The sequence below is a fragment of the Rhinoraja longicauda genome, chromosome 10 (assembly GCF_053455715.1).
Source record: "Rhinoraja longicauda isolate Sanriku21f chromosome 10, sRhiLon1.1, whole genome shotgun sequence".
Taxonomy (NCBI): Eukaryota; Metazoa; Chordata; class Chondrichthyes; order Rajiformes; family Arhynchobatidae; genus Rhinoraja; species Rhinoraja longicauda.
This window is the reverse complement of record NC_135962.1, coordinates 41,355,320-41,380,851: the sequence shown is the minus strand read 5'-3', so window position 1 is coordinate 41,380,851 and position 25,532 is coordinate 41,355,320. Positions and strand designations below refer to the sequence as shown.

The window sequence follows — 25,532 nt, the reverse complement described above, 5'->3', positions numbered from 1 at the left end:
TGGAAACAGGCCCTTCGGCCCAACTTGCCCACACCGGCCAACGTGTCCCAGCTACACTTGTCACACCTGCCTGCGCTTGGTCCATATCCCTCCAAACTTGTCCCATCCATGTAACTGTCTGTTTCTTAAACGTTGGGATAGTCCCAGCCTCAACTACCTCCTCTGGCAGCTTGTTCCATACACCCACCAATCCTTTGTGTGATAAAGTTACCCCTCAGATTCCTATTAAATATTTTCCCCTTCACCTTGAACCTATGTCCTCTGGTCCTCGATTCCCCTACTCTGGGCAAGAGATTCTGTGCATCTACCCGATCTATTCCTCTCATGATTTTATAGATGATTACTCGCCAACAGTCTGTCTGTCCCTTCCTTCTTTGTGGTTTGATAATGTATCGTGTTAATGTATGTTTTAGTGTTCTTTAGCTTGTGGGGGGGGGGGAGGGGGTGGGGGGGTTGGGGGAAACTTTTTTAAATCTCTTACCTCGACGGATATGCAATTTTTTTCCACATTGTATCTCCATCCACACTGCGGCCTAACATCGGGTAGTTGGCGGCATTTGCTCGAGACTGACTTTGGGAGCTCCAACCATGGGAGCCTGCAGGACTTACCATCGCGGAGCTTGCGATCCCTGTCAGGAATCAACTTTGGAGCTCCAACCGCGGGAGCCTGCGGTCTCTGGTTAGAGACCGACTTCGGGAGCTCCAATGCCGCAGGAGAGACCGCCCCGACGCGGGAGCTTCGACCACCCCGACGCGGGGGGTTTGACCACCCCGATGTGGGGGCTTCGATCGCCCCGACGTGGGGGCTTCGATCGCCCCAACTGCAGATGGTTCGACTGTCCCGACCAAGGGAAAATAAAGAGGAAGAGATTGGACTTTATTGCCTTCCATCATGTTTATGTTAATTTTTATGTCATTGTGTGTCTTGTTGCTTTTGTTTTGTATGGCTGTATGGTCAATCGAATTTCACTGTACCTTAATTGGTACATGTGACAATAAACTGACATTGAAAGCTTGAAACCTTACAAGCAATGCCATCCATTAGGCAAGGACATTACAGGGTTAAAGAGAGATGAGTAAGCATCTGCTCAAGGGGGAGGATGCACAGAAAATTCTATGATCATTTATTCAAAAAAGATACACATAATATCAAGTTATAGGCAAATGCAACATGGATAGACTCAGGTTTTGGGCCATGTTTCCATACTTATTAAACAACACTGATACTTTTATAAGGAATATTCACTGTAAAGCCAAATAACTATAAACCAACATAAATTGAGTCTTTAGAATAAAAATGATGATCATAGGAGATAAAAGGAGATAAAAGGATGCTGAGCAGAAATAGGGTTGGAAAGCAAAACAATGTTCCTTAAGTAGTATGCATAAATCTTAAGCTAGACAAGAATCCACTTCCATACTGGAGCTAGCAATCCCATATATTAACAAGCTAAAGATAACCCTAAAGTTAACAAGCTAAAGCTGGCAAACCCATGTTAACAAGCTAACCATATAAAGGCAAGTTAAATCATAGGAAATATCTGTGGAGCTAGAGCTAGAGTTTCAGATTTGATCAATGCAATGTATTAGAAAGAGAGTTGCATGGACGTTTGGTTCCAGGAGGGATCGTACTGTGGAATTGGTCAATCAAGAGGGTCAGCAGGGTTTGACTATAACTGAAGCAGGTTACAGAAGGCAATACAGGAATACAGAAAGCAATGATGGAGAGCTGCAGATCTTGCACTTGTCCAAAAGATACAAGAATCTAGCATCCTCTTTCGATGAGATCAGAGATCTCGGAATTAATATGAAAACTATGGTGCAGGGATGCAGCTAGTAAGCTCTCCGTGGAGCTACATTTATTTCCCCAAGTGCTCAACTTTCCTCCAACATCCCATAAACAAGCTTGTGAGTAGTGACATGGAGTCATACGTTGAAAGACTGGAGCGACTAGGCTTGTATACACTGGAATTTAGAAGGATGAGAGGAGATCTTATCGAAACGTATAAGATTATCAAGGGGTTGGACACGTTAGAGGCAGGAAACATGTTCCCAATGTTAGGGGAGTCCAGAACAAGGGGCCACAGTTTAAGAATAAGGGGTAGGCCATTTAGAACTGAGATGAGGAAAAACATTTTCAGTCAGAGAATTGTGAATCTGTGGAATTCTCTGCCTCAGAAGGCAGTGGAGGCCAATTCTCTGAATGCATTCAAGAGAGAGCTGGATAGAGCTCTTAAGGATAGCGGAGTCAGGGGGTATGGGGAGAAGGCAGGAACAGGGTACTGATTGAGAATGATCAGCCATGATCACATTGAATGGCGGTGCTGGCTCGAAGGGCCGAATGGCCTCCTCCTGCGTCTATTGTCTATTGATCAAGATCCCACTGTAATTCTTGATAACCGTCATCACAGTCTATGATACCCCTATTTTAGTTTTTTCTGCAAACATGTCTTATACATGCTCATCCAAATTGTTGATATACATTTCAAACAGAGCAGTTTAATTAGCCACTGCAAATTGCCCCTAGTCTGTAGTGAGTGGTAGACTTTGGGGAGATTTGATGGGAATGTGGGGTGAATTGGTTATATGGAAAATTAGTGAGGAACAGAATTGCTCTGAGCCAGCAGAGATAGGCCAAAATGGCCCTTATGTCAAGAAACATTCAGAACAAAACAATACAATTCTTACTTGATGCAGCTTTTAACACAACACATTAACACAAGAATACAACAAATAGATATACAATACAATAAATTAGCAGTTATACTAGGTAACAAAATAATAACCTTTTATGTTACGAAGAAATGTTGAAAAATGGAAATGGTTTGAATCAAATATTATAGTGTGTTGAATAAATAAATAAGTCTTGAAACTAAATAGTGTATGGGGACAGTTATGAAGAGATAAAATTGGGATAAATGAGAAATTGATAAAGGCAATAATGGAGAGTAGTAAAATTTGTCATGATAACCACAAGTCAATCAGGAAATAACCATACCTGATAAACACAAGAAACTGCAGATGCTGGAATCTTGTGCAAATAAACAAAGTGTGGAGGAACTCAGCAGGCCAGCCAACATATGTGGGGGAAAATGAATAAGTGACGCTTTGGATCATGATCATTTTTCAGACTGACCATTTCCATCCATAGACTTTGAATGTTTGGGTTTATTTTACCCACTTTGCGTCAACTGTATTTAAGACATGTGTGCATTTCAGTCCTGATAAAGGATTTTGATCCAAGACACCAACTACTCCTCTGCCTCCACAGTTGCTGCTTGACTCACTGAGATCCTCCAACAGTTTGTTTTTGCTTCAAATTCAAACTTCTGCAGGTCTTGAGTCTCCATTAGAATAGGTCAGGGAAAAATAGTAAAAAGTCATACTTTATCCAAAAGCATTCAGCAAAAGAGAAAAATTATTGGCATAAATAGAAGTAAATGGTTATGATCAAGTACCCATCATGGAAATGTGGTTACAAAATGAACAAGGCTGGGAATGAAATATTCCAGCCTCTCTTTTGAAGATATAGGTGCCCTATACGTGGCGACTCTTTACATACCTTGTGTGTGGTATGCTAAATAAAGAATTTCACAATGACATGTTACATGTGCTAATAAAGAATCAATCTATTAATCAATAAGCAAAAGTGAAAAGTAGTAGTAGCTGTGAGAAAAAAGGATGAGATAACAGCATTCAAGACAAATAATCTTCGCACAGAAACTCCAGTAGAATTAGTTTGAATGGAAGTAAGAAGCCGTACGAGGCAGAATGCATTGGTAGGTGTGGTCTTAAGCCACCCATCCCCAAAACCAGTTGTTTTACAGTTATGCAGCCTTTAGGGAAGAATAATCATGATATAAAAATATATAAATATTGACAATGATCTAGTTCAATCTAAACTCTTAAATCGAAGCAAACTTGTGAAGGTATCAGGCATGAGTATGATTGTTAGTTTAATAACATCCTTCCTACAGCAGGGTGACCAGAACTGAATACATGTCTGAAGAAGGGTCTCAACCCGAAACGTCACCCATTCCTTCTCTCCAGAGATGCTGCCTGTCCCTCTGAGTTACTGCAGCATTTTGTGTCTACCTTCGATTTAAACCAGCATCTGTAGTTCTTTCCTACAATATTCTAAATGTGGTCTTACCAATGTCTTGTCCAACTGTAATGTAATGTTCCAGCTCCAAGCACCATGAACCTGCACCCCGGTGTCTATGTACACTACCTGCACTGGCTGTTTGGAATGCAGAGGGCAATATATGTTCATGAAATTGGATCCTTGAAAATTGTCAAATAAGGCTAAAGATAGATTTAATAAATGTAAACAGGTTAAATACCAACCATAAGTCACAAAATATACATCTGGAGGTTTGGTGGTGCCACCAAAGAATAAGGAATCTTGTTCCGGTCTATATGCAGGATGTTGAGAATGACATGGAGGACAAGTGGGGTAGGCTCAAGTGATACCTCTCAATGATCAATACTCATGTACAGTCATATCACTATCTGTAAATTGTCAAACGTTATATCTGCATCAATTGTATAGAAATAATCATGTTTACCAATCCAGGAGACTTTTGTCAGAGATTATCCCTTGAATGCTTGTTTTAATTAAATAAAGAATTGGTATATTTGTTTCTCCAGACGCCAAGTGGAATCTATGCAACAATAAGAATCAAGGCACTGATAGGAAAAGGGAAAGTAGAATAACAGTGTAATCCAGCTAAAAGCATGATAGCACACTGTACATTTTTTAATGGATATGGAAAAAGATAAAGTATAGCTGAGATCAATATGGATCCTTTAAGAATGAGAAAGGAGAAATTATATTGAGGAATAATAATAAAATAAACAAACTTTTTATATCTTCTGCTTGTAACAGCAGAAGATACACAAGACTTTCCAGAAATGGCGGAGGACAATGGGTCTAGAGTGATTGAGTTGAATTACATTGCTATTTGTTTAAAGAAAAGATACTGAAGAAAATGATGTACTGTTACACTTTCTCATCAATAACTTGCTCACCAGTTTGGATTTTGTTATGATTACTCAGTTCCAGACATCAACAGGGCAGCTACCCGTGACAGAATTTGATGTGTGGAATAGTCATCTGCAACAAGCCAATCTATTTACATTCCCAATGGTATTATCATCACCATGCCCTCTATCTTCAAATTCTGTGTAGTCACTAGTGACGAGAAAGCGATGTAGCCCATACAAATAAAAATTATGGCCATAAGAGCAGGTCAAAGGCTGTATCCTGTACCAAATTATTCAGCTCTTGATACTCCAAATGCATTCCACCATCTACAAGATACAACAAAGAATGTGATGAAAAATTCTCCACTTGCCTGGAAGACTGGAAATTCCAACAACGGTTAAGAAGCTCAACTCACCCTAGGTCAAAACAACAAATTTGATCGTCACTCTATGAATCACTCTTAAAGTTCAGACCTTCCACTCCCACCAATGAAAGCACTGATCGAGGCTCATCTTCCAGAATTTCCCAAGCCCACAACTTGTACAGCCAAAGATTGTTGGAGGAGCTAAGAATACCAGCACTTGTAAGTTCCTCTCAAAATCACAAACCACCCCAAAGTGGAAGCACAGTGGAAGAACCAGAAACTTCATAGTTTCTGGTTCTGAATCCTAAAACTTCCCAGTGAAGTTTGTACTGTTGTTGTACCAATACACCATTGCTTGATACATGCTGGCTTTTTCATCAACCCCTCACTTTGCAAATGAAAATAGAATCATCCGACAACACATTTGCTCATTAATTTTCTTTTTGCTGAAATCAAAGTGAATTAAACACTGCTATAATTGACCTGATAATCAATAAATAATTTCATATCTACTGACCCGTGGAATTGGTTGTAGAAAGCCTGGAGTCCAAAACAGAGATACAGTGCTTCAATGTCAAGATAGGAAATTAGTTTAACTTGGCTTCCCTTTCATATACTGGTCAATGATCACTGTGAAAAACAAACTAAGCACACCCAGAGATCAATGAGGCTGATTGACAAAAAAAAAGTTTTTTTGTATATTGGAACATTCTTGTAAATCCTTGGCTTCTATTCTTGGGAACAAATCAAGCTATTTGTCAACAAAAAACTATTCAGAAATTACTGATGTAATTAATATCAATGTGATGAAATGCAACACTTGAGAATTGACAGATGCATGATAAATGTGATATCTTGAATCTGAGAGATATGTTACTAGATGGGAGATAGGGAGGAAAAAACACAAAGTGCTGCAGTAACTCAGCAGAACAGGCTGTGTCACTGGAGAACATGGGTAGGTGACATTACGGGTTGAAACCCTTCTTCGGACAGACTGAAGTGGGGGGGGGAGAAAAAAGCTGGAAAAAGGTGAGAGGCAGGACAAAGCATGGCAGGTAATATAGGTTGATATAGGTGATGCAGTTTTTGAAAGGCAGATGGTTGGAACAAAGGCCAGAAAAGAACAGGTTTGAAGAGTTGTGGATTGTGAAAGAAGGAGTTGGGCAGAAGTACGAGGAAGCAGAATAAAGAGCAGAGAAAGGTGGACTGAGGTGAGTGAGCAAGGGAAGACAAATTAAGAGTGTGTAAGGCTTTAGGGTGTTTCCCTGTATTACAAATATTGTCAAGGTTGCGTTTCAATAGTGAAGTTGAAAGAGAGAGTTTAAAATCATGGAAGACATGGACCAGGGCAAGGAGATTTAGGAGGCCAATTCCAGAAATTAGACTTGAATGTATAATGTGGTGGAATAGAAGGGTGAAATGCACATGAAGTTTATTTTAGATGATGAAAGACACAAAAATAATTTCAAAACTGTTTAAATATATCTTACTTTTTATTTTGGCCAATTAACTACTATCCAAACAGATTTTAGCTAAATCAAGGAAGGGAAGGGTTGTGAAAAACATGAGTGGATGACCATTAACCTGAAAAATATTTTATTATTCTGCAGGCTTCAATCACATTCATTATCATTAAACATACCTGAATATGGTCAATAGAGGTTAATCGTCCACTACTGTCTGAGCTAGACCAAGAATCTGATCTAGCAGAAATGAATCCTTTTTGGTTCTGCCTTAGACGATTTTGTTTCTGTCGCTGATCTTGATCTTAAGAATAAAGGAGACAATTTAAGAGCAGTCTGACGTGTTGTGATACTTGCACTTGCATTCTAAATAGGCTTAACAATAATGTGAAGTCAGTGTAAAATCTGAAATACCACCCGATTACTCTCCAGTTTGATTTTTCTCTTCCTGAGAAGCCACGGCCACATGCTTTTGATGCTCCCGTGTAGCAGCTGTAGTGGTCACAGAGATAATGCCAATAATTGTATGATACCATAATTGGAGTTGAATGGCATGCAACCCGATGAGCAGATTATAGATGTTCTGTAATATGGTAACCTAATCTATATTTAACAATGTAAAAGAGGCCACATCCAGAGCACCAAATGCAGTCGACAAGGTTGGAGGAGGTCCATGTGAATCCTTGTCTGACCTGGAAAGGCTGCTTGGATAGTGGTTACAGCAGAGGTGTAGTCAGGTGTTGCAACTCCTATAGTTGAGGGGTAGGTATACCACATCTGTTCTCAGGGTGAGGCTTCACTACATCTCAGGATGAAACGTCACGACATCTGTTCTGAGAACATCCAAGATGTCTTGTTTTCAGGAAATGTAATTTCTGCTCTACTAGGAGCCCTCGTTCACATTTCCTGAACTTCTACTCTTATCCCTTCCCTCCACCCATACCCCATCCCCTCTGTACCCTCCCAGACAGCACAGGTCCTCATCTTTCATCCTATCAGCCTTTATATCAGGCACAAATTATCCTTCATTTTTGCCAGCTATAATGTGCAGAAAGAATGGCCCACCATCACATCTTTCCCTCCCCATACCTCTCTGCTTTCAACAGAGACCATTCTCTCAGTGACTCCCAGGTTTGTTCTTCCCTACCCATCCCTTTCATGTCCCATGGCACTTTCCCCTGCAACCAGAACCACAAAATCTAAAATAACAATCAAACTTTTAGTTCATTCTACATTGATCATGAAGAAGAAATAACAGATTCAAATTTATGAGTGGTTTTTGTAGATGAGATGTGATTACAGGCATGAAAAAGAGTGCAAGAGGGGGTAAATTTATACAGAGACAATAACGCATGCTTTAAAGAAGAGAAATCAGCAAAGAAACACCAGAGAGCATTGTTTTTCAAATATGCATTAATACACCTTGTGTATTAGTATGTATTGGATATCTGTCCAAATATTGAGAAATAAAAAAACAATATAAAAAGAAATAACATTCAGCAAAACATCAGTCCTTTTGGAGGCTCTAATAAATGTATTGAAGTTAATTTCCTTCATGATTTTCAAATTATCTAATGGTGCTGAAAATGAAGCAATAAGTTAATATGAGATAAGATAAGATTATACTATAAGATAAATAGTGTCCACTTCTGGGTGCCTAACTCTGGGAAAAGTTATTTTCCTCCTCTCTTCGGCAGTCTTTTTGGATCAAAGATATCTTCCTTCCATTGTACTTCTGCAAGTTCCGAGGTGGCTGCTGAGGCCCATGTGCGGTCCTCAGAATTTTCTACAGTGGGCAGGTGGATAATACAGGAGGGGGTGCCCTCTTTCAGCCATTTTCTCTGGGATGTGTACTCGCAATTTAGAGACTCAAGCTTCTCAAGCTGATGGTGCCATCCCAAATACTCCTCCTTCATTCTGTTCAATCACAAAATGGTGAGCAAATTATAGTTTTCCAAAGAAACTTTGCAGACATTCTCGAAACATTTCCTCCAAATCCTGGTAATCTCTTACAGGTTTGCATCAAGTATCACAGGAAAGGTGTGGCTTATCCATTCACGATGGGTAAGTGTAATCAAAGTCGCAATGTTGGGGATAATAGCTTGGGGGAGGGCAGACATTTTGCTTAAGAAGGAACTGCAGATGCTGGTTTAAACCAAAGATAGACACAAAAAGCTGGAGTAACTCAGCGGGACAGGCAGCATCTCTGGAGAGAAGGAATGGGTGACCTTTCGGGTCGAGACCCTTCTTCAGACTGGTTGGGGACAAGGGAAACGAGAGACATAGACGGTGATGTGGAGAGATAAAGAACAATGAATGAAAGATATGCAAAAAAGTAACTATGATAAAGGAAACTGGCTGTCTGTAGGGTGAAAATGAGTTGTAATGGCAACTTCCAGACTTTTCCAATAAATTCTTTTCTAATTGCCATTACTACACAGGAAGTCGGAGTGAACTTACACAAAGCCACAGAACAGATCTTCCAGTTTGATTTTTCCAGTTTAATTAGTTGTTTATTGAAGTAGTTGTACAAACAAGGAGATGAACATACCAGGCTCTACTTATTTTGCATACAAGTCGTAGCTGGCTGCTCTGACCCTGGTCTGGTCCCAGCTCTCCAGGTCTTTCCCAGGTCAGGTCGCCGGTCTGGTCGCAGGTCTGATAAGAACTGTATACTCTCCCTCCCTGTATCTGCCCACTCCCAGTCCCTTATGCCCATATATATACACCACCCTGTTTATCTAATGGCCGCCCCCAAGAGTCCAAAATAATACGGCAAGATATATCTAGACAAAATAATATAATATGCCAACAGTAGCTAGCCTAAACATAAACGGCTCCTACACACCGGCCCCTAATTGTTCTATGTATATGACGAAACAATTACCAGTAAACATTAAAAGGAGCTATAAAAACCTTACACATTATCAAAAAAAAGGTATGTACCATATGTTGGCATCTAATCTACTTTAGTGATTCTTCAATCTTTAGGGCCACCTGTCTCAGCGTCTTGGAGCAGACATATCTTCGTTATCAGTCTTTCCAAGATGTTGCTCTTAGTCTGAAGTCGAACTATGCGTACAAGACCTTGTGCATCTGGTATGGTCTCCAATATTCTGCCCATTAGCCAGGAGCCTTGTGGTGTAGTGGAATCAGCCACCACAACAATGTCACCTGGAGCAAAGCTTCTTTTTACACCATTTCTACCACCGTTGTCATTCTTGGATTAGAGACAAGTATTCTTGAGTCCACCATTTCCAAAAGAGATCTGCCATATATTGCACCTGTCTCCATCTGTGTTTAATGTATAAGTCTTCCTTTACAAAGAGTCCAGGTGGTAGTATTGGCTTGGCTTTCAACAGAAGAAGTTGGTTAGGTGTGAGTGCTTCCAGGTCCGTTGGATCATCAGAACTCTTGGTAATGGGTTGATCATTTCTGTGAGGAAAGATGTATATTCATCGTGAAACTTCTCATTCTGCCAAATATGCGTTTCAAGCTCTGGATGCGCTGCTCAGCAATGCAACTGTTATTTGGCATGTTGGTGTATTCTTGTTTAAAAGGTAAGTCTAGACAATGGTGTCCATCTGTATTCCTTGCTGAGCGATTCACAATATCCAAGAACTTTACATCTTCTCTGGACATTTCCTCTGTTTCCTTGCTGGTTCTTTCACTGAAGTCAAGATTGTACTGTTTGACCAGTAGCTCCTCTAGGTTTGCAATGGATATTCGATTGACAGCAGCAGCAGGGCAGCCATTTACTTCCCTGCTGTCATTGTCTCTTCTTAAGGGAGTAATCCGCAGGTGTTGCCACTTTCATTTCACTGCACATCTTGTATATGTATGTGACAAATAAAGTTGACTTGACTTGACCCACCCCAGTAGAGTCCTCAAAGTGTATGGGCCATCCCCTTGGCTGTTGACCAGCTCCCAAGGTTCCAATACCTTTGAAGCATTTGTCCCCATGAGTAGGTCAATGCCAGAGTCTATTTCAGGAATCTTGATATCCTTCAAGTAAGGCCATTGTGTCAGGTCTTCTTGTCTGGGAATGTTTAGCTGAGAAACAGGCATGGTCTTATGTGTGAACACATCAGATAGTTGAATAAAATAGTCTTTGTCCAGACTAGATATTTCCAAACCTGAGATATGACGACTGATCACAGGCTTCACTTGGTTCATGGTACGCAAGAGAATTTTGGTCCTTTGTCCTGTAATGTTCAGCCTTCTCATCAAGCTTTCTGTGCAAAAGGTAGATGAACTTCCATGATCCAAAAATGCGTATGTTTGCAACACTGTGCTCCCCTTTTGGCTCTTTACTTATACTGGTACAATGGAGAAGATGCAGGATTCATCACCGGGCCCAATATGTCCACACATTTAAGGTGAGAGAACAGTATTACTCGCAATTGGTTTTTCATTCTGTTCTGTATGTTCTGGTTTCTTTTCTTTGTCCTTTTCTTCAATGTGAAGTATTTCAGGATGATTTTGGTTGCACACATCACAAGTCAAACAACTCTTGCAGTCTTTGCTCATGTGATCTATTTTCAAACATCCAAAACAGACTCCCTTCTCCTTTAAGTCTATAGTGCATTCAGAAAGTATTCAACCCCTTCAATTTTTCCACATTTTGTTAGGTTACAGCCTTATTTTTAAATGGATTAAATTCTTTTTTTTATCATCAATCTACAAACACCCCATAATAAAAAAGCGAAAACAGGTGTTTAGAATTTTTTGCAAAATAATTAAAAATAAATAACTGAAATATCACATTTACATAAGTATTCAGACCCTTTACTCAGTACTTTGTTGGGGCACCTTTGGCAGCGATTACAGCCTCAAGTCTTCTTGGGTATGACACTACAAACTTGGCACACCTGTATTTGGGTAATTTCTCCCATTCTTCTCAGCAGATCCTCTATCGCATACAAGTTGTAGCTGGCTGCTCTGACCCTGGTCTGGTCCCAGGTCTCCAGGTCTTTCGCAGGTCTGGTTGCAGGTCTGGTCGCAGGTCTGGTCGCAGGTCTGTTCCCAGGTCTGATAAGAACTGTATACTCTCCCTCCCTGTATCTGCCCACACCCAGTCCCTTATGCCCATATATATACACCACCCTCTTCATCTAACGACCGCCCCAAAGTGTCCAAAATAATACGGCAAGATATTTCGAGACAAAATAATATAATATGCCAACAGTAGCTAGCCTAAACATAAATGGCTCCTACAGAGAGGTTAGTGTGAATTGGGTGGGGGAGGGATAGAGAGAGAAGGAATGCCGAGGTTACCTGAAGTGAGAGAAATCAATATTCATACCACTGGGCTGTAAGCTGCCCAAGCGAAATATGTGATGAATTCCTCCAATTTGCATTTAGTCTCACTCTGACAATTGAGGAGACTGAGGATAGAAAGATCTGTGTTGGAATGGGAAGGAGAATTAAAGTGTCCAGCATCTGGGAGTTCAGGTTGGTTCACGTGGGCTGAGCAAAGGTGTTCCGCGAAACGATCGCCCAGTCGGCGTTTGTTCTTGCCGATGTATGAGTCCACATCTTGAACAACGGATACAGTAGGTGTGGTTGGAGGAGGTGATCTTATCTTGTTTTGCTTATCTTGTTTATTGCTTATCTTGTTAGTGTACTTTGAGGGTTTTGTGGAGACAATGTTGCTACAGAGGGTGGTGTAGATTCATTAGGATAGCAGGGATGACAGAATATGATGATAGAGTCAGACCTGATAAACAAACTATCACTGTTCATTACACCAGAGGTTGAAATTATACTGTAAACTGAGAAAAGCTATTTGCATCAGTTAAGAAATCAGTAATCAATGGTCACAAATTCAAGATCAAAAGGGGATTAGAAGAATGTGTTTTTAAAAAGACACCAAGAGCTGGAGTAACTCAGTAGGTCAGACAGCATCTTTGGAGAACATGGATAGGCGATGTTTCAGATCAAGACCCTATTTCGACTGATTGTTTATTTATTTATTTTATGCAAACAGGCATTAACTAATGCAATGTACCACCAGAAATCAAAATAATAATAATAATAATAATAATAATAATATATTCCTTTATTTGTCCCACAACGGGGAAATTTACAGTGTCACAGCAGCAAAGTGGACAGCAAGAGATCATTCATTATAAATAAAACATACGTAAATTGTCATCAGTTTTCTGAGTGTTCTTAGCTGTTATTGTTGACTCGTCTGCTGGGAGCAGTGCAGGTTGTGCAGTCTCACAGCAGCAGGAAGAACCTCCTATATCTCTCCTTCACGCACTTGGGGTGAAGGAGTCTGTCACTGAAGGAGCTACACAATGCAGTGACAGTGTCCTGCATGGGGTGGGAGTTGTTGTCCAGCAGCGATGTTAGCTTTGCGGGACTTTTCACCGCTGGTGCGGCTCGGCTGCGGGACTTAGCTGCGCAAGGCTTGGTCGCGGGCCTTTCATCGCCCGGTTCGGCCGCGAGACGTTTCAGCGCCCGGTGCGGGGACTGTGCGGGTCGGTCGGGGACGAGCTGTCTGTCCGTGGGCGTGGGGAAGAGAGGGGAAGTTTTGTTGCCTCCATCACAGTGAGGGGGTGTTTGGAGTCACTGTGATGGACGTTTGTGTTGGGGTTATGTGTCTTGTGTTCTTTTTTTTTTTTTCTATGACTGCTATGTAGTTTCGTTCGGTACTTCGGTACCGAACGACAAATAAAGCTCTGTTATACCTGTTATACCTGTTATCCTCCTCTCTCCCACCACCTGCACTGAGTCGAGGGGGCAACCCAGGACAGAGCTGACTTTCCTGACCAGCTTGTCGAGCCTCTTCCCTTCCGCCGCTGAGATGCTGCTGCTCCAGCAGACCACTCCATAGAAGATGGCCGATACAACCACCGTGTTGTAGAAAGTCCTCAGGAGTGCCCCTTGCACTCCAAAGGACCTGAGACTCCTTAGCAGATAAAGTCTGCTCTGGCCCTTTCTGTATAGCGCATTGGTGTATTCAGTCCTGTGTAAATGGAACCAGCTTCATAGTTTTCAAAGAAAACATAGAGTCATAAAGTCATAGAGTGATACAGTGGAGACAGGCCCTTCGGCCCTTGAATATTTATTCAACATGAATAAATATTTGATAAAATGCAGAGAAAATGGAATTGAATGGACTGCTTTCTGAGATTTGACAGAGAATATTTGACTCAAATGTTCATTTTCAGAGAATAGGCTCTACCACAATTCAACAGTCTGCAGTGTAAATATTTCTTTATTTTACTGCACATTATTGTCAATTAAAACTTAATCATCAATAAATGAATTACTTACATTTTACACTTAATAACATGCTTTTTGGAACAGAACAATCCACAGAAGCTGAAAAACAAAAGTACAAAAGCAATTAAAAAATAAGCAATTTGTAAGTTTTGAATCAATAAAAAATTCAGTGTCCAACAAATAAACAGGCCATTCGGCTCAAGTGATCTATACCAGTTCTTTGTGCTTCAGACAAGCCTCCTTCCTCCCCTCTTTGTCCAACCTTATCAGTGCATCCACAGTGTCCTTGATTTCGTAAATATTTTTCTGGCATCTCCTTTCAACAGCACACAAACTAAAACTGCCATCAGCTTCCGCCCACCCCAAACTCCCATGCCTCTGATGCTGCATGACCTGTTGAGCTCTTCAACCATTTTTTATTTCTCATTTCCAGCACCAGCAAAATAAGTGTGAAAAGTCATGTTTAGTTTATTTACATTTATATAAAAGGGCAATGCAGTATTCCTGGTCCAATAGTATTCCTGGTCCAATATTAGAAAATTCAAGTTTCAACCTTACTCCAGATTCAAATGAAGATTGAATCTTCAGTTCTCAATTCTAGGTTGACAAGAAATAAATATTCTGATCTGCTGGGTTTAGGATTTTCCATGGTGTAAACATAATTTGGAGAGTCTAGAATCACAGGGCACACCCTAGAATAAAAGGACGTGCTTTTAGAATGGAGATGAGGAGGAATTTCTTTAGCCAGAGGGTGGTGAATCTGTGGAATTCATTACCGCAGATAGCTGTGGAGGCCAAGACAATGGGTATTTTAAAAGTGGATAGTGATAGGTTCTTGATTAGTAAGGGCATCAAAGGTTATGGGCAGAAGGTAGTAGAATGGGATTGAGAGAGAGGAATAGGTTAGCCATGATCAAATGGCAGAGTAGACTCGATGGGCCAAATTCTGCTCCTATCTCTTATGATCTTATTCTATCATAATAAACTAATTCAAAAATGGTTATAGCCGCAATCAAATCATTTGTATTGCAGTCTGTCTATATATTCATGAATCTATTATTCTCCTATGAATGACTGTGAAAGTATTAAGTAGTAAACCTGCAATCTGAAAAATAACAATTGGTTAGGAATTTTTGTATAATAAGAGAAACAAAGTTATTAAATTTATTTTGCTGATGCTGTATAATTCAATATTATTAGCTTCAAAGAGAGCTTAAGATTCCTAACAGTCATATTGGCCCAAATTTCTGACTCAGTGGTAAGCTGACAGTGGTTAACACAGAATTAGACAAATTGCTTGGAGATATTTCTCTGGTGCTCTCTTCTGTGTTGTTTTGTGTAGCTGTAAAAATAACTCAATGGACCAACCAAACTTGGAACAACCCATAGAATTCAGAAAAATATGGCAAGACCCAGACTCGGCCCCATGTTGCTGAGACAAGTATGCTATCCTTAAAAGTTTATAAACTTTAAGAAAAACATTTTTAGAAATTCAGAAATGTTGAACCTTTACAATATATCTAAATTCACAGATTTTTTTTTCAAAAGTGTTTATAAATTAACAAGTGATTGAGGGGATTTAATGTTTGTTAAATTTACAAGCTATTTGAAAGATCTTAAAATTTGGTTTTTAAATTAACAAATCATTGAAAAGATTTTTTAAAAGTTGATAAGCCAGCTAAAATGTACTACTTTATTCTCTCTAACAACTTGCTCTTTCACTAAAATCTACACTAACCTAGTGAAAAACAACATGACCCTATTTAAACATTGTCCAAAATGTTTGAGCAAATTTCACACTGTCTTGCTGATCACCACATGAAATAAAACATGGATACCTCATCAATACACTCTGCTTAGATGTGCTAAACCAATGTCAGAAATTTTGGAATTTCTGCATTAGATGGCTAGATTATGCATGGGCAAAAATCACAATGTTTATGTTGGGCAAAAATCACAAATTTATGTTGGTTCTACATTTAAAGACAAATAATAACTACACAAAACCCTGGCCAAGACAGACAATAAAGTATAATATGGTGGTCACACTGAATAGACTTTCTATATTAAACCTTGTGTGTTTACCTTTAGCAGAGAGTATTCTGTTGTAATGGGAAGTCATATGAGCCTGAGTTAGGTGCTGGTCAACCACTTTCTTGGGAGAACTTACATAGTAAGCTGCAAGGAAAAAGTGGCGTGTATTATATAGTGAGACAAATCCAAGATTATTTCCAAACTGAAACTTATCACCCGTAAATATAAGCATTGATTAACAACATACACCTACACATTAAACCGATATTAATATTCATGAGTAAGCTTTCAGCAGGTTTTCTGTTCAAAGCATTTTTGTCAACAATAATAACTTTCATTTACATTTTACCTTAATTGTAGTAAAAAAAATACCAAGGCTTTTCAAGAGGAGTTGGATCAAACAACATTTTAGGGTGGTACATTGGGTAAGACTGCTGCCTTACAGCTACAGAGAATTGCGCTCAACCTAGACTTTTGGTTCTCGCTGTGTGGGGTTTCCACATTCTTTCATATAGGTTTCCCCCCATTTCTCCATTTTCCGCCCTCATGCCAGAGACATACAGGTTGCTGGGTTAAACGGCTACCATTAATTGCCCCAATTTAAGTGGTAGGAGAATTGGGAAGCAGATGTTTTGACAGTGATGAGAGACAAAAGGGGATTAGTGTAGATGGGTACTTGGAGATCGGTGTCGATACACTGGGCCCAAAATTCCATAGAAATCACAACTGATAGCTCGTGCATTTGCTCAGTGCCAATCCAGAGGCAAGAACATGCACTGCCTTTCTTCTGGGTGATACATCTGCATTTTGGTTCCTTGTAGTGCTGTTGACCTCTAGTGGAGAAAGACTGCATATGATCTACACCTGGCCAATCGATCCAGATCCTGCTGCAATCCTTCACAATCATCTTCACTATCTGCAAAACCACCCACTTTTGCATCATCAGCAAATTTGTTAATCTTGCCCTGTATGTTCTCATCCAAATCATTGATGCAAATTTAGCACAGGCAACTGTCTCAATTAGTTACTTATTTCCCCAATTTACTCTAGGTTCAAGAGCCTTCTAACAAATCAGCACCATATGGGGAAACAATCAGTAGAACACCAGTTTACTTAGTTTCTTCATCATTGATGATTGCGGCATTCAAGAAGCTTCCTACCATCTTCAATTGTTTAATTGCTCAACAACTGAGAATTCAGCAGAAACCTACACTTAGCGCTGAAAGAGAATGTTCTTCATTAAGTGGTGAACTGCTCGAATTCTTTATCATGCATGTCAGAGAGGGAACTGTTCATTATTTCCTATGTGTGTACTTTGTCTGTGAGTTGTCAGGTTGTCTGTTAGGTTCATGAGAGCTGTAGCATGGATTTTCCTGTGGCAATGTTTCTATTGTCATTGTAAGTTGCTTTCAGGGTCAGTTGATGGAGACATCAGAGTAGATCAGATGCTGATCAATCAAACAGTCATTGAAATCCTTCTTGGCACAAGTGAAACTGGCATCCCTGTTATTATGGGATGATGGTATAATCTAACATGATAACATTCCTGGGCCAGTCACCGTTACATAAAAAATTGTGCTAGTCTCTCCAGTAAAGATGAGCCATGCTCCAAGTATTTTATTGTGAGCACCACTCTGATGACGTCTGCCTTCCTTACACCTTCCTTTCTGATTGCATTGCCCAAGGTTGTGTCTGTTCAGTTTGACGTTGCCAAGGAGGATTTTTTTTTAGAGATACAGCGCAGAAAAAGGCCCTTCGGCCCACCGAGTCCGCGCCGCCCAGCGATCCCCGCACATTAACACTATCCTACACACACTAGGGACAAATTTTACATTTACCCAGTCAATTAAGCTACATACCTGTACGTCTTTGGAGTGTGGGAGGAAACCGAAGATCTCGGAGAAAACCCACGCAGGTCACGGGGAGAACGTACAAACTCCGTACAGACAGCGCCCATAGTCAGGATCGAACCTGAGTCTCCGGCGCTGCATTCGCTGTAAGACAGCAACTCTAACGCTGTGCCACCGTGCCGTTTCTCTCTCTGGATTGCAAGCAGGGTATGATACGTTCTACTCAGTATCATTCACAAAAGCACGCATTGAGTGGAAGACCAAAACAACACACGTCTGGACACAAGATCGCCATTTTAAACTCTCTGTGTATTTTAGCAAACGCGCAGGCACAGCTTTACTATATTGTTGCATGTATACAAGGCAGAAAGGAAAGCTCTACAGCGGGTAGTCCATAGAGCTCAGAGGGCCATCGGAACACAACTACCAGACTTGGAGGGCATCTACAACACACGATGCCTCAGAAAAGCCACCAGCATCCACAAAGACTCTTCACACCCCTGCAACAGTCTGTTCGAACTCCTTCCATCGGGCAGACGATACAAGGCCTTCTACGCCCGCACCTCCAGACTCAGGAACAGCTTCATCCCCAGGGCCATAGCTGCTATGAACCGGTCCTGCTGAGCCGGATGGCCACAACGCATAGATCAACTTGCACTTTACCCTGTCTAAAAACTGTTACAATTGTTTCATTTCGTTGGGTTGCTGTTAATTACTTAAATTATTGCATCGTATGGGAGGCGCATTCCCAATCTCGTTGTACCCCTGGGTACAATGACAATAAAGATATATTGTATTGTATTGTATTGTATAGCAGCTTTACCATATTGTTGCATGTATACATCACAGGGTATCCTATTAAGATTGCAGGAAACATTCTATCTGGCCTCATCTGTGCATTTTAGGATTGGAATGTCTGCACATAACCATAGCATGCTGGTTTAAATCAAAGGTAGACACAAAATGCTCAGGAGAGAAGGAATGGGTGACGTTTCAGGTCGAGACCCTTCTTCAGACTGAAGGTTACTCCAGTTACTCCAGAATTTTGTGTCTACCTTCGATTTAAATCACCATCTGCAGTTTTTTCTCCTACGCATGCTGGTTTAATGTTAGCTAGGTGAAAGTTTGCCAGTCAATGACTTATTCCACAGGGAGAGTTACTGAAATGCCAGACTAATTCATTTCTCAACAACTATTCATCTCCTAGTTTGCTCATCCAGAAGAAATGTACCTACCATCTGATTATTCAAACTGCCCATCTAGTCTTACTTGGGGTGATGATGTCAATGTCAAAGCATCCAAAGTTCCTAGGTTATGATAATGGATGTTTTTCAGCATAGGGGTGGAAATTGTCTGTGATAGATTTCTTTTAACATTGCTACCAGCTACAACATAGACTTGACCCAGTCATGATGGGAGGAGTAAGATGACTGGGACCAGATCAGAGTAGACTATGTTCGGATCGAAACATGGAAGCTAAATTATATAGAACACGTGATGGTGTAAGGAACATTTTGAAAACCCCTCAAACTTTGTGTGATCACCCTTGATATCCCACATGATCAACTCATGTGCTTCTGCTTTTCCTGAAATAAGTCAAAAAGGCCAGAGGCTAAATAAAAAGCAACAAGACCTCAGGAGCAGATGGCATCCCTGCTGAAGCTCGTAAACTTGGATGTGAGGAACCTTGGTCACAAATCTATAACCCCATCGCCACATCCGGGAAAAGAAGATGTGGCTACCTCTAAAATAGGTGTAAGGGCAACCTCAAAAACATAATCTTGATGCATGACCATCCGCAAGAAACAAGACAAATCTGATTGTACGGTTTCCCTGCCATTGGACACAGGGAAAGTCATCACTACATATGTAGGTAAGAACTGCAGATGCTGGTTTACACCAAAGATAGACATAAAATGCTGGAGTAACTCAGTCTGTCCTGCTGAGTTACTCCAGTATTTTGTGTCTAACTTAAGTCATCACTGCAGTTCTCCTCAATCATTTTCTCTCAGTGGTTAAAAAGCTACTAGTTCCTAGAATGGCAGTGTAAATGGTGAAACTGATCTTCAAGAGAAATGCCATGAACAGCATATACATAAATTCTATATATGCTGTAGATGGCTTCTTTTTTAACATTAAGGCCATGAGTGTATTAACTGGGATGGACAGTCTTTTCAATTTGGCTGACACAGAAATTCTCCTCCGTCTCCTTTGATTTATGATGGCATGCAGATCATGATCCTTACCAATCTCAGTCCCTGTCGTTGTCAAGCAAGGCTCTGCTGTTACCCTAATATTGTTTTCAATCTTTCTTACTGCAAAGCAACATCTTTGCTGACTCCTGGGTTTCCCTGGCCCAAGATTGTTCAAAGTGGAGAAGGGGCACTTGGGATGGCACTGAGAATCTTGAGTCATGTGTTGACAGAATAAGGAATAATGGCAGAATGGATGCACCACTTCACAAACTACGCCACCCTGACAGGCATCTCATGTGGAAAAATCTGCAGTTCTCACCTTGGCCTTGTCAGTTACTTCAAAAATGGGGTTGAAGCAAGTCAACCTCATCTCAAGAAACAGTTTAATATTATGTCCCCGGTTCTTTGGCCTTTCTGCAGGTACACATTTTCTCTATAAACGCTGCATCCTTCGATTGCAAATATCTCCATCATATTCACATAACTTCTTCTGTTCCGTGGAGAAAAAAAACGTTTTTTCCCCACTCTACTCATATAATTGAAGTTTGTTATCTGTAAAATCATTTAATTAAATCCCTTCTGTTACCTCATACCTTTCTCAACAAGGAATACAATTGTCTGCGTCAGTTTTTTCTAAAGATTCACTCTAATATCCTTGCTATTGTACTTTGCCACTATTTAAAATCGCCAGAATCCCATTTGTTATTTTACTCAATTTCTATGAAATATGCATATACTTCCTGAATGTTCTTTCTGAAAACCCTTTTCAGCATTTGCCAGCTAGCTTAAATTGCTTTTTCTCATTCTTACAACCAAAAATTAACAGTACATTTCTCTCTATCTGCATAGAATGGGCACCTATAAGAAATATGTCTAAATATAACTGTTCCAACCAAAAAAAACAATGTAAACGCAACTCATCTACCCTCTAGATATGTTTAGTCCTCAGGATTCAATAATGAATTCACAAAGGTGGATAACTAGCCTTCTGTGTTTGTTGGAGCTGGCTAGTCTCTTGTAAGCTCATTTATCCGTAACATTAACGATACTCCCTCTTAGACAATACTAAAGGCGATTGTGTCAGAGGGATAACCTTGGATAATCTGTCACCTACATTCCCTTTGCTGTCTTTGCTTGAATTTATGTCTGCAATTTAAAAAATGACTTGTTTTCTCACTCTTCCAGTTCTGATGAAAGATCATTCATCTGAAACATTATGTTTAGTTTTTTTTTCTCTCTCTCTCTTCCCACGGGTACTTCGTGGCCTGCTGAATACCCTCTGGACATTCCGCTGTTATTTCACGTTTGCAGTATCAGCATTTTCCTTTTGCTTTCATCCATGCTGCTGCAGCCCCTTCTACTCTGCGGGCGCCAGTCCTGGTGCCCAGCCTGTTATGTGGCACCTTTATAAACGCCATCCAAGGTACAGGAAAACCCTGGTGCCGGGGGCGCGCAGAGACTCGGCCCCGACGGCTCATGTTGGTGAAGCCGCGGCGCGTTCACGGATCACTGCGTCGGCACGAGCAACACGCGTCCACGAGCACTGCGCGCGCCCCCGACCGACCGGACACTTCGGTTAAATTCCGACTCGGCAACGAGTTCCGGCGCTCAGGCGACACAGGACATACCTTTCTTGTTTGCCATGTTGGTGCTGATCCTTCCCATACTCTCCACCTGTGACTGGAGCGGCGGCGTTAGCTGGGCCCGGGGTCAGGCTGAGATGCCGCAGTCGCCATGGCCGTTGCTAGCGGTGCCTGCGCCGCCAACCTGCGGCGCATCACTTTACCGTCACTGTTGCCTTGGTGACAGGGCGCTGCTTCCGGGATGTGCGACCTTTCCTTCATCTGTGAGATCAGGAGAGGGAGGGAGAGAGGGAGAGAGAGGAGGAGTGAGGGAAAGGGGGAGAGAGAGAGAGAGGGAGAGAGAGGGGGAGAGAGGGAGAGAGAGAGAATTATAGGAGAGAGGTATGGTGAAAGAGAGACAGGGAAGAAGTAGGGGAAAAGTACAAGGGAGGGTGGAAGAAGAGAGAGACGAGAAGAGAGGGGGAAGAGAGAGAGAGAGGATTAGAGAGATGGAAAGGGTTGATAGAAGAGAGGGAGAGAGAACGAGGGGGTGGTTAGAGGGAGTAGAAGGGGGTGTGGAAGAAGAGAGAGACGAGAAGAGGGGGAGAGAGAGAATTAGAGAGAGATGGAAAGGGTTGATAGAAAAGAGAGATGGGGTTAGAGGGAGAAGTAGAAGAGGGGATGGCAGAAGAGAGACGGGGAGAAGAGAGAGGGATAGGATATTGGAGAAGAGAGAGAGACAGAGGGGGTGATGGAAGAGAGAGGTGGGTGAGAACAGATAGACGGAAGGTAGGGAAGAAGAGAGGGAGAAGTAGATGGGGTGGAAGAAGAGAGGGGGAGAAAGAGAGATAGAGATTTGGAAAAGAGAGCGACAGAAGGGGGTGATGGAAGAAAGAGGTGGGGCGAAGAGAAAGACAGGGAGAAGAGAGATGGGAAAGAAGAGAGGGGAAAGAAGAGAGACAGACGGGAGAGAGAGGGGAGGGAAAAGGAGAGAGGAACAGGGGAAGAGAGAGACAGAAAGCAATGGGATAGAGAAGGCAGAGGTGAGAGGAGGAAGAAGAGACTGAGATAGAGAAGGGAGGAAAGGGTAGTGAAAAAGAAAAGAGCGGAGATAAGAAGGCAAGGGTCTGTGAAGGAAGGAGTGGGATAGGAGTGTGTGGAAAAGGGGTAAAAGGAGCAAGGGGAGAAGGGGCAAGGGGGTAATGAATGGTTGATGTGAGCAAAAGGACAGGAGAGGAGAAGGAGGTGATGCATGTGTATGAAATGAAGATGAGGTTGAGGGTGGACAGTGGAATGAGGAGTAAAGGATGTGGGTAAGAGGATAGGTGAGTAGGGGGGGGGATCAATAGGGAATAAAAGGGCGTAGGGGTCAATGGAAGATATGAGGTGGGTAAAAACAGATTGGCATGGAGGACAATTGAAGATGGATTGGATAAAAGAGAAGTGGATGGGAAGAACTGCAGAGGAGAAAGGGAACTGACAAGGTTAGAGGAAATGGAGAGAGAAGATGGAAAATGGAGAAGAGTGTATTGGGATTGGGGAAATGGAGAGAGGAGTGTATAGGAATGGGGAGAAGTGTATAGGGATGGGAAGTGGTGTGAGTGTAGGAGTGAGAGAGTTGAGAAGGGAGGTTTAGGAATGAGAAGGGGAGACGGCGAGGGGCCAGTGGAAAGGGGGAGGGGTGTAGGAGCAGGGAGAGGGAAGGAGAGGGTATATGAGTAGTGAGAGGAGGGATGAACAGTTCAAAAATAAAGAGGAAAAGAGCCGAGCACTTGCGCGAGGCGTACAGCGGGGGTAAAGAAATTGGACATTTTTTTAAAATGTACACACAAAATTTCCAGTTTCAAGCCTCTCTTAGTGCATTTCAAAGTAAAAATGGACAAAATAATGTGAATATGTCACTGTATACTAATAACATTTTAATTATTTTAATTAACTTAGTTATATAATCTTGCACTTAAATTTAATATTTACTCATTACAGTTCCATCACTGATTTTCTGACACTCTTGACAGACCTTTGCTGGTTTATCCAGCCGGCCAAGGAAGTCGGCTATGGGGATAGATGTGCTGGCTCCAGCTGGGCTAGAGTTCCAGAGCCCCGGCCGCAGGTTGCAAATTCAACCCACCGATCGGCCGTGGAAGTCCCGATGAGGACGAGATTGGCTGCCTTGCCCAGCCTAGGTGCCACATTTTCAGGGAGACTTCCAGGGTGGGGGGGTGTCAAGTGGACTCTTGTAATTTTGTCCGGATTTCAATGATTAGCGGCTATTTCTCGCAGAACCCCTAGCGACCTCTAGTGGAACCCTAGTGCTCCGGGGAACCCAGGTTGAGAAACGCTGCTATACATGGTTATTTTCTTTCTTTTTTTAAATCCGATTTCTCTGTTGGTAAACGCAATTTTGACGGTGAAAAACGCGGAAATCATGCAAAAAGCACGGAAAATGGATTTTAAAAATGCGGAAATGCGGAAAATTCACATGCCTGGGTGTAGGGGCAGGAGAGAGGGTGCAGAGTGGGGGAGGAGGGGTTGTAGGGAGAGGTAGTGGAGAGCGGAGAGGGTATAAGAGTGGAGTGAGTGTGGTAGTGGTGATGGGTGTGAGTGGGGAGGAAGAGCATGGAGTGGGGCAAAGAGAGGGCACAGGAGTGGGGCAAGGAGAGGGTGCAGGAGGGGTGTAGAGTGGGAAACCGTGTGGACGGGGAGAAGAGCATATAGAGGGGTGGAGAAGGAGTGAGATGGAGAGGAGTAGAAGGAATAGCAGGAGGAGGGCACATTAAAGGAATGAGGAGAGGGTGTTGTTGAGGAATAGGTGAGAGCATTAGAAAGAAATGGTCAAAGAAAAAAATAGAAAAGGACAGAGGGAGAGTGAGGAAGGGAGAGTCGAATTTAGAGTGAATGTAGGGCATTAGGGAGGAGAGAAATGAAGGGAACTATGGGGTTAGAGGGGGGCAGTGGAAGAATGGGAAGAGGAAGAAAACATAGGAGGTCAAAAATTAAAAGTGGGTAGAATGAAGAGGTGACTATGAAAAGGAAGAGAAAAAGGCAAAGAAATGAATGGAGCGGAGAGAATGGAAACAGGGAGAAAAATACAGAAGGAAGAGGTTGTGAGGAAGCTAACAAAGGTGTGTATTTGTAAGAGGGAAGATGGAAAGAAGCACAAGTGGGAAAAGGTTGTCTGGAAGTGAGAGGAATGCTTGGAAGAGGAAGTAAATAGGAGGAAGACAAATTCAGGTGGCAAAAAATTTAAAGGAAAAATTGGTGAGAAAGAATTATGAATTGAGGTGATGAAAAATGGAAAAGTGAGGAATAAGATGGATGACAGGAAAATGTCATAGGGAGGGGTATGAAGAAGGAAAGAGGTGTTGTGAACATGAAGGAGACAAGAAACCAATCCTTCCCAATTCAAGATTGCGTCATCTATTTATCATGTCTCCTATGACCTTTTTGGATTTCTGCTTTAAACTATTTGTTTCCAAAAAAGGAATTGTAATATTTCCCTGGGGTGTACTTGTCACGTTACATTAGGTGACAACTTGTCACAGACTGTTACATTTATTATGTCATCTATTATTGATTCACCTTCAGTGTCTGGAGACTACACCATTTTAAATGTATAATAATAATGTATTTGCCTCTTCTCATAAAATTTATGACCATATCCAAAGAAACTAAAAAGAGTGTTTTCTATTTTTTTTAATATAAGTTAATAATAAGTAAGCTCCACAAAACTATCAGCATTATTCGTGCAATATAGAATCAATGGATTGCTACAGAAATTGTAGGGATTGGTTATTTTGCTAGATAGGCTAGACAAAAGTAGGTCCCCAAGGTTCTGTACTGC

At 41.5% G+C, this 25,532-nt stretch overlaps 1 protein-coding gene across 1 annotated transcript in view; it reads right to left on the bottom strand.

The window, feature by feature from the left end:
* The window catches only part of LOC144597668 (spermatogenesis-associated protein 7-like), a 43,368-nt gene extending 21,345 nt beyond the window's left edge, over positions 1–22,023 (bottom strand). Inside the window, 4 exon segments of the mRNA XM_078407193.1 lie at positions 6,994–7,118; positions 14,102–14,149; positions 16,136–16,228; positions 21,758–22,023. Coding sequence (XP_078263319.1) covers positions 6,994–7,118; positions 14,102–14,149; positions 16,136–16,228; positions 21,758–21,794 — 303 coding nt within the window. The 5' untranslated portion in view covers positions 21,795–22,023.
* Between the last annotated feature and the right edge of the window lie 3,509 nt (positions 22,024–25,532).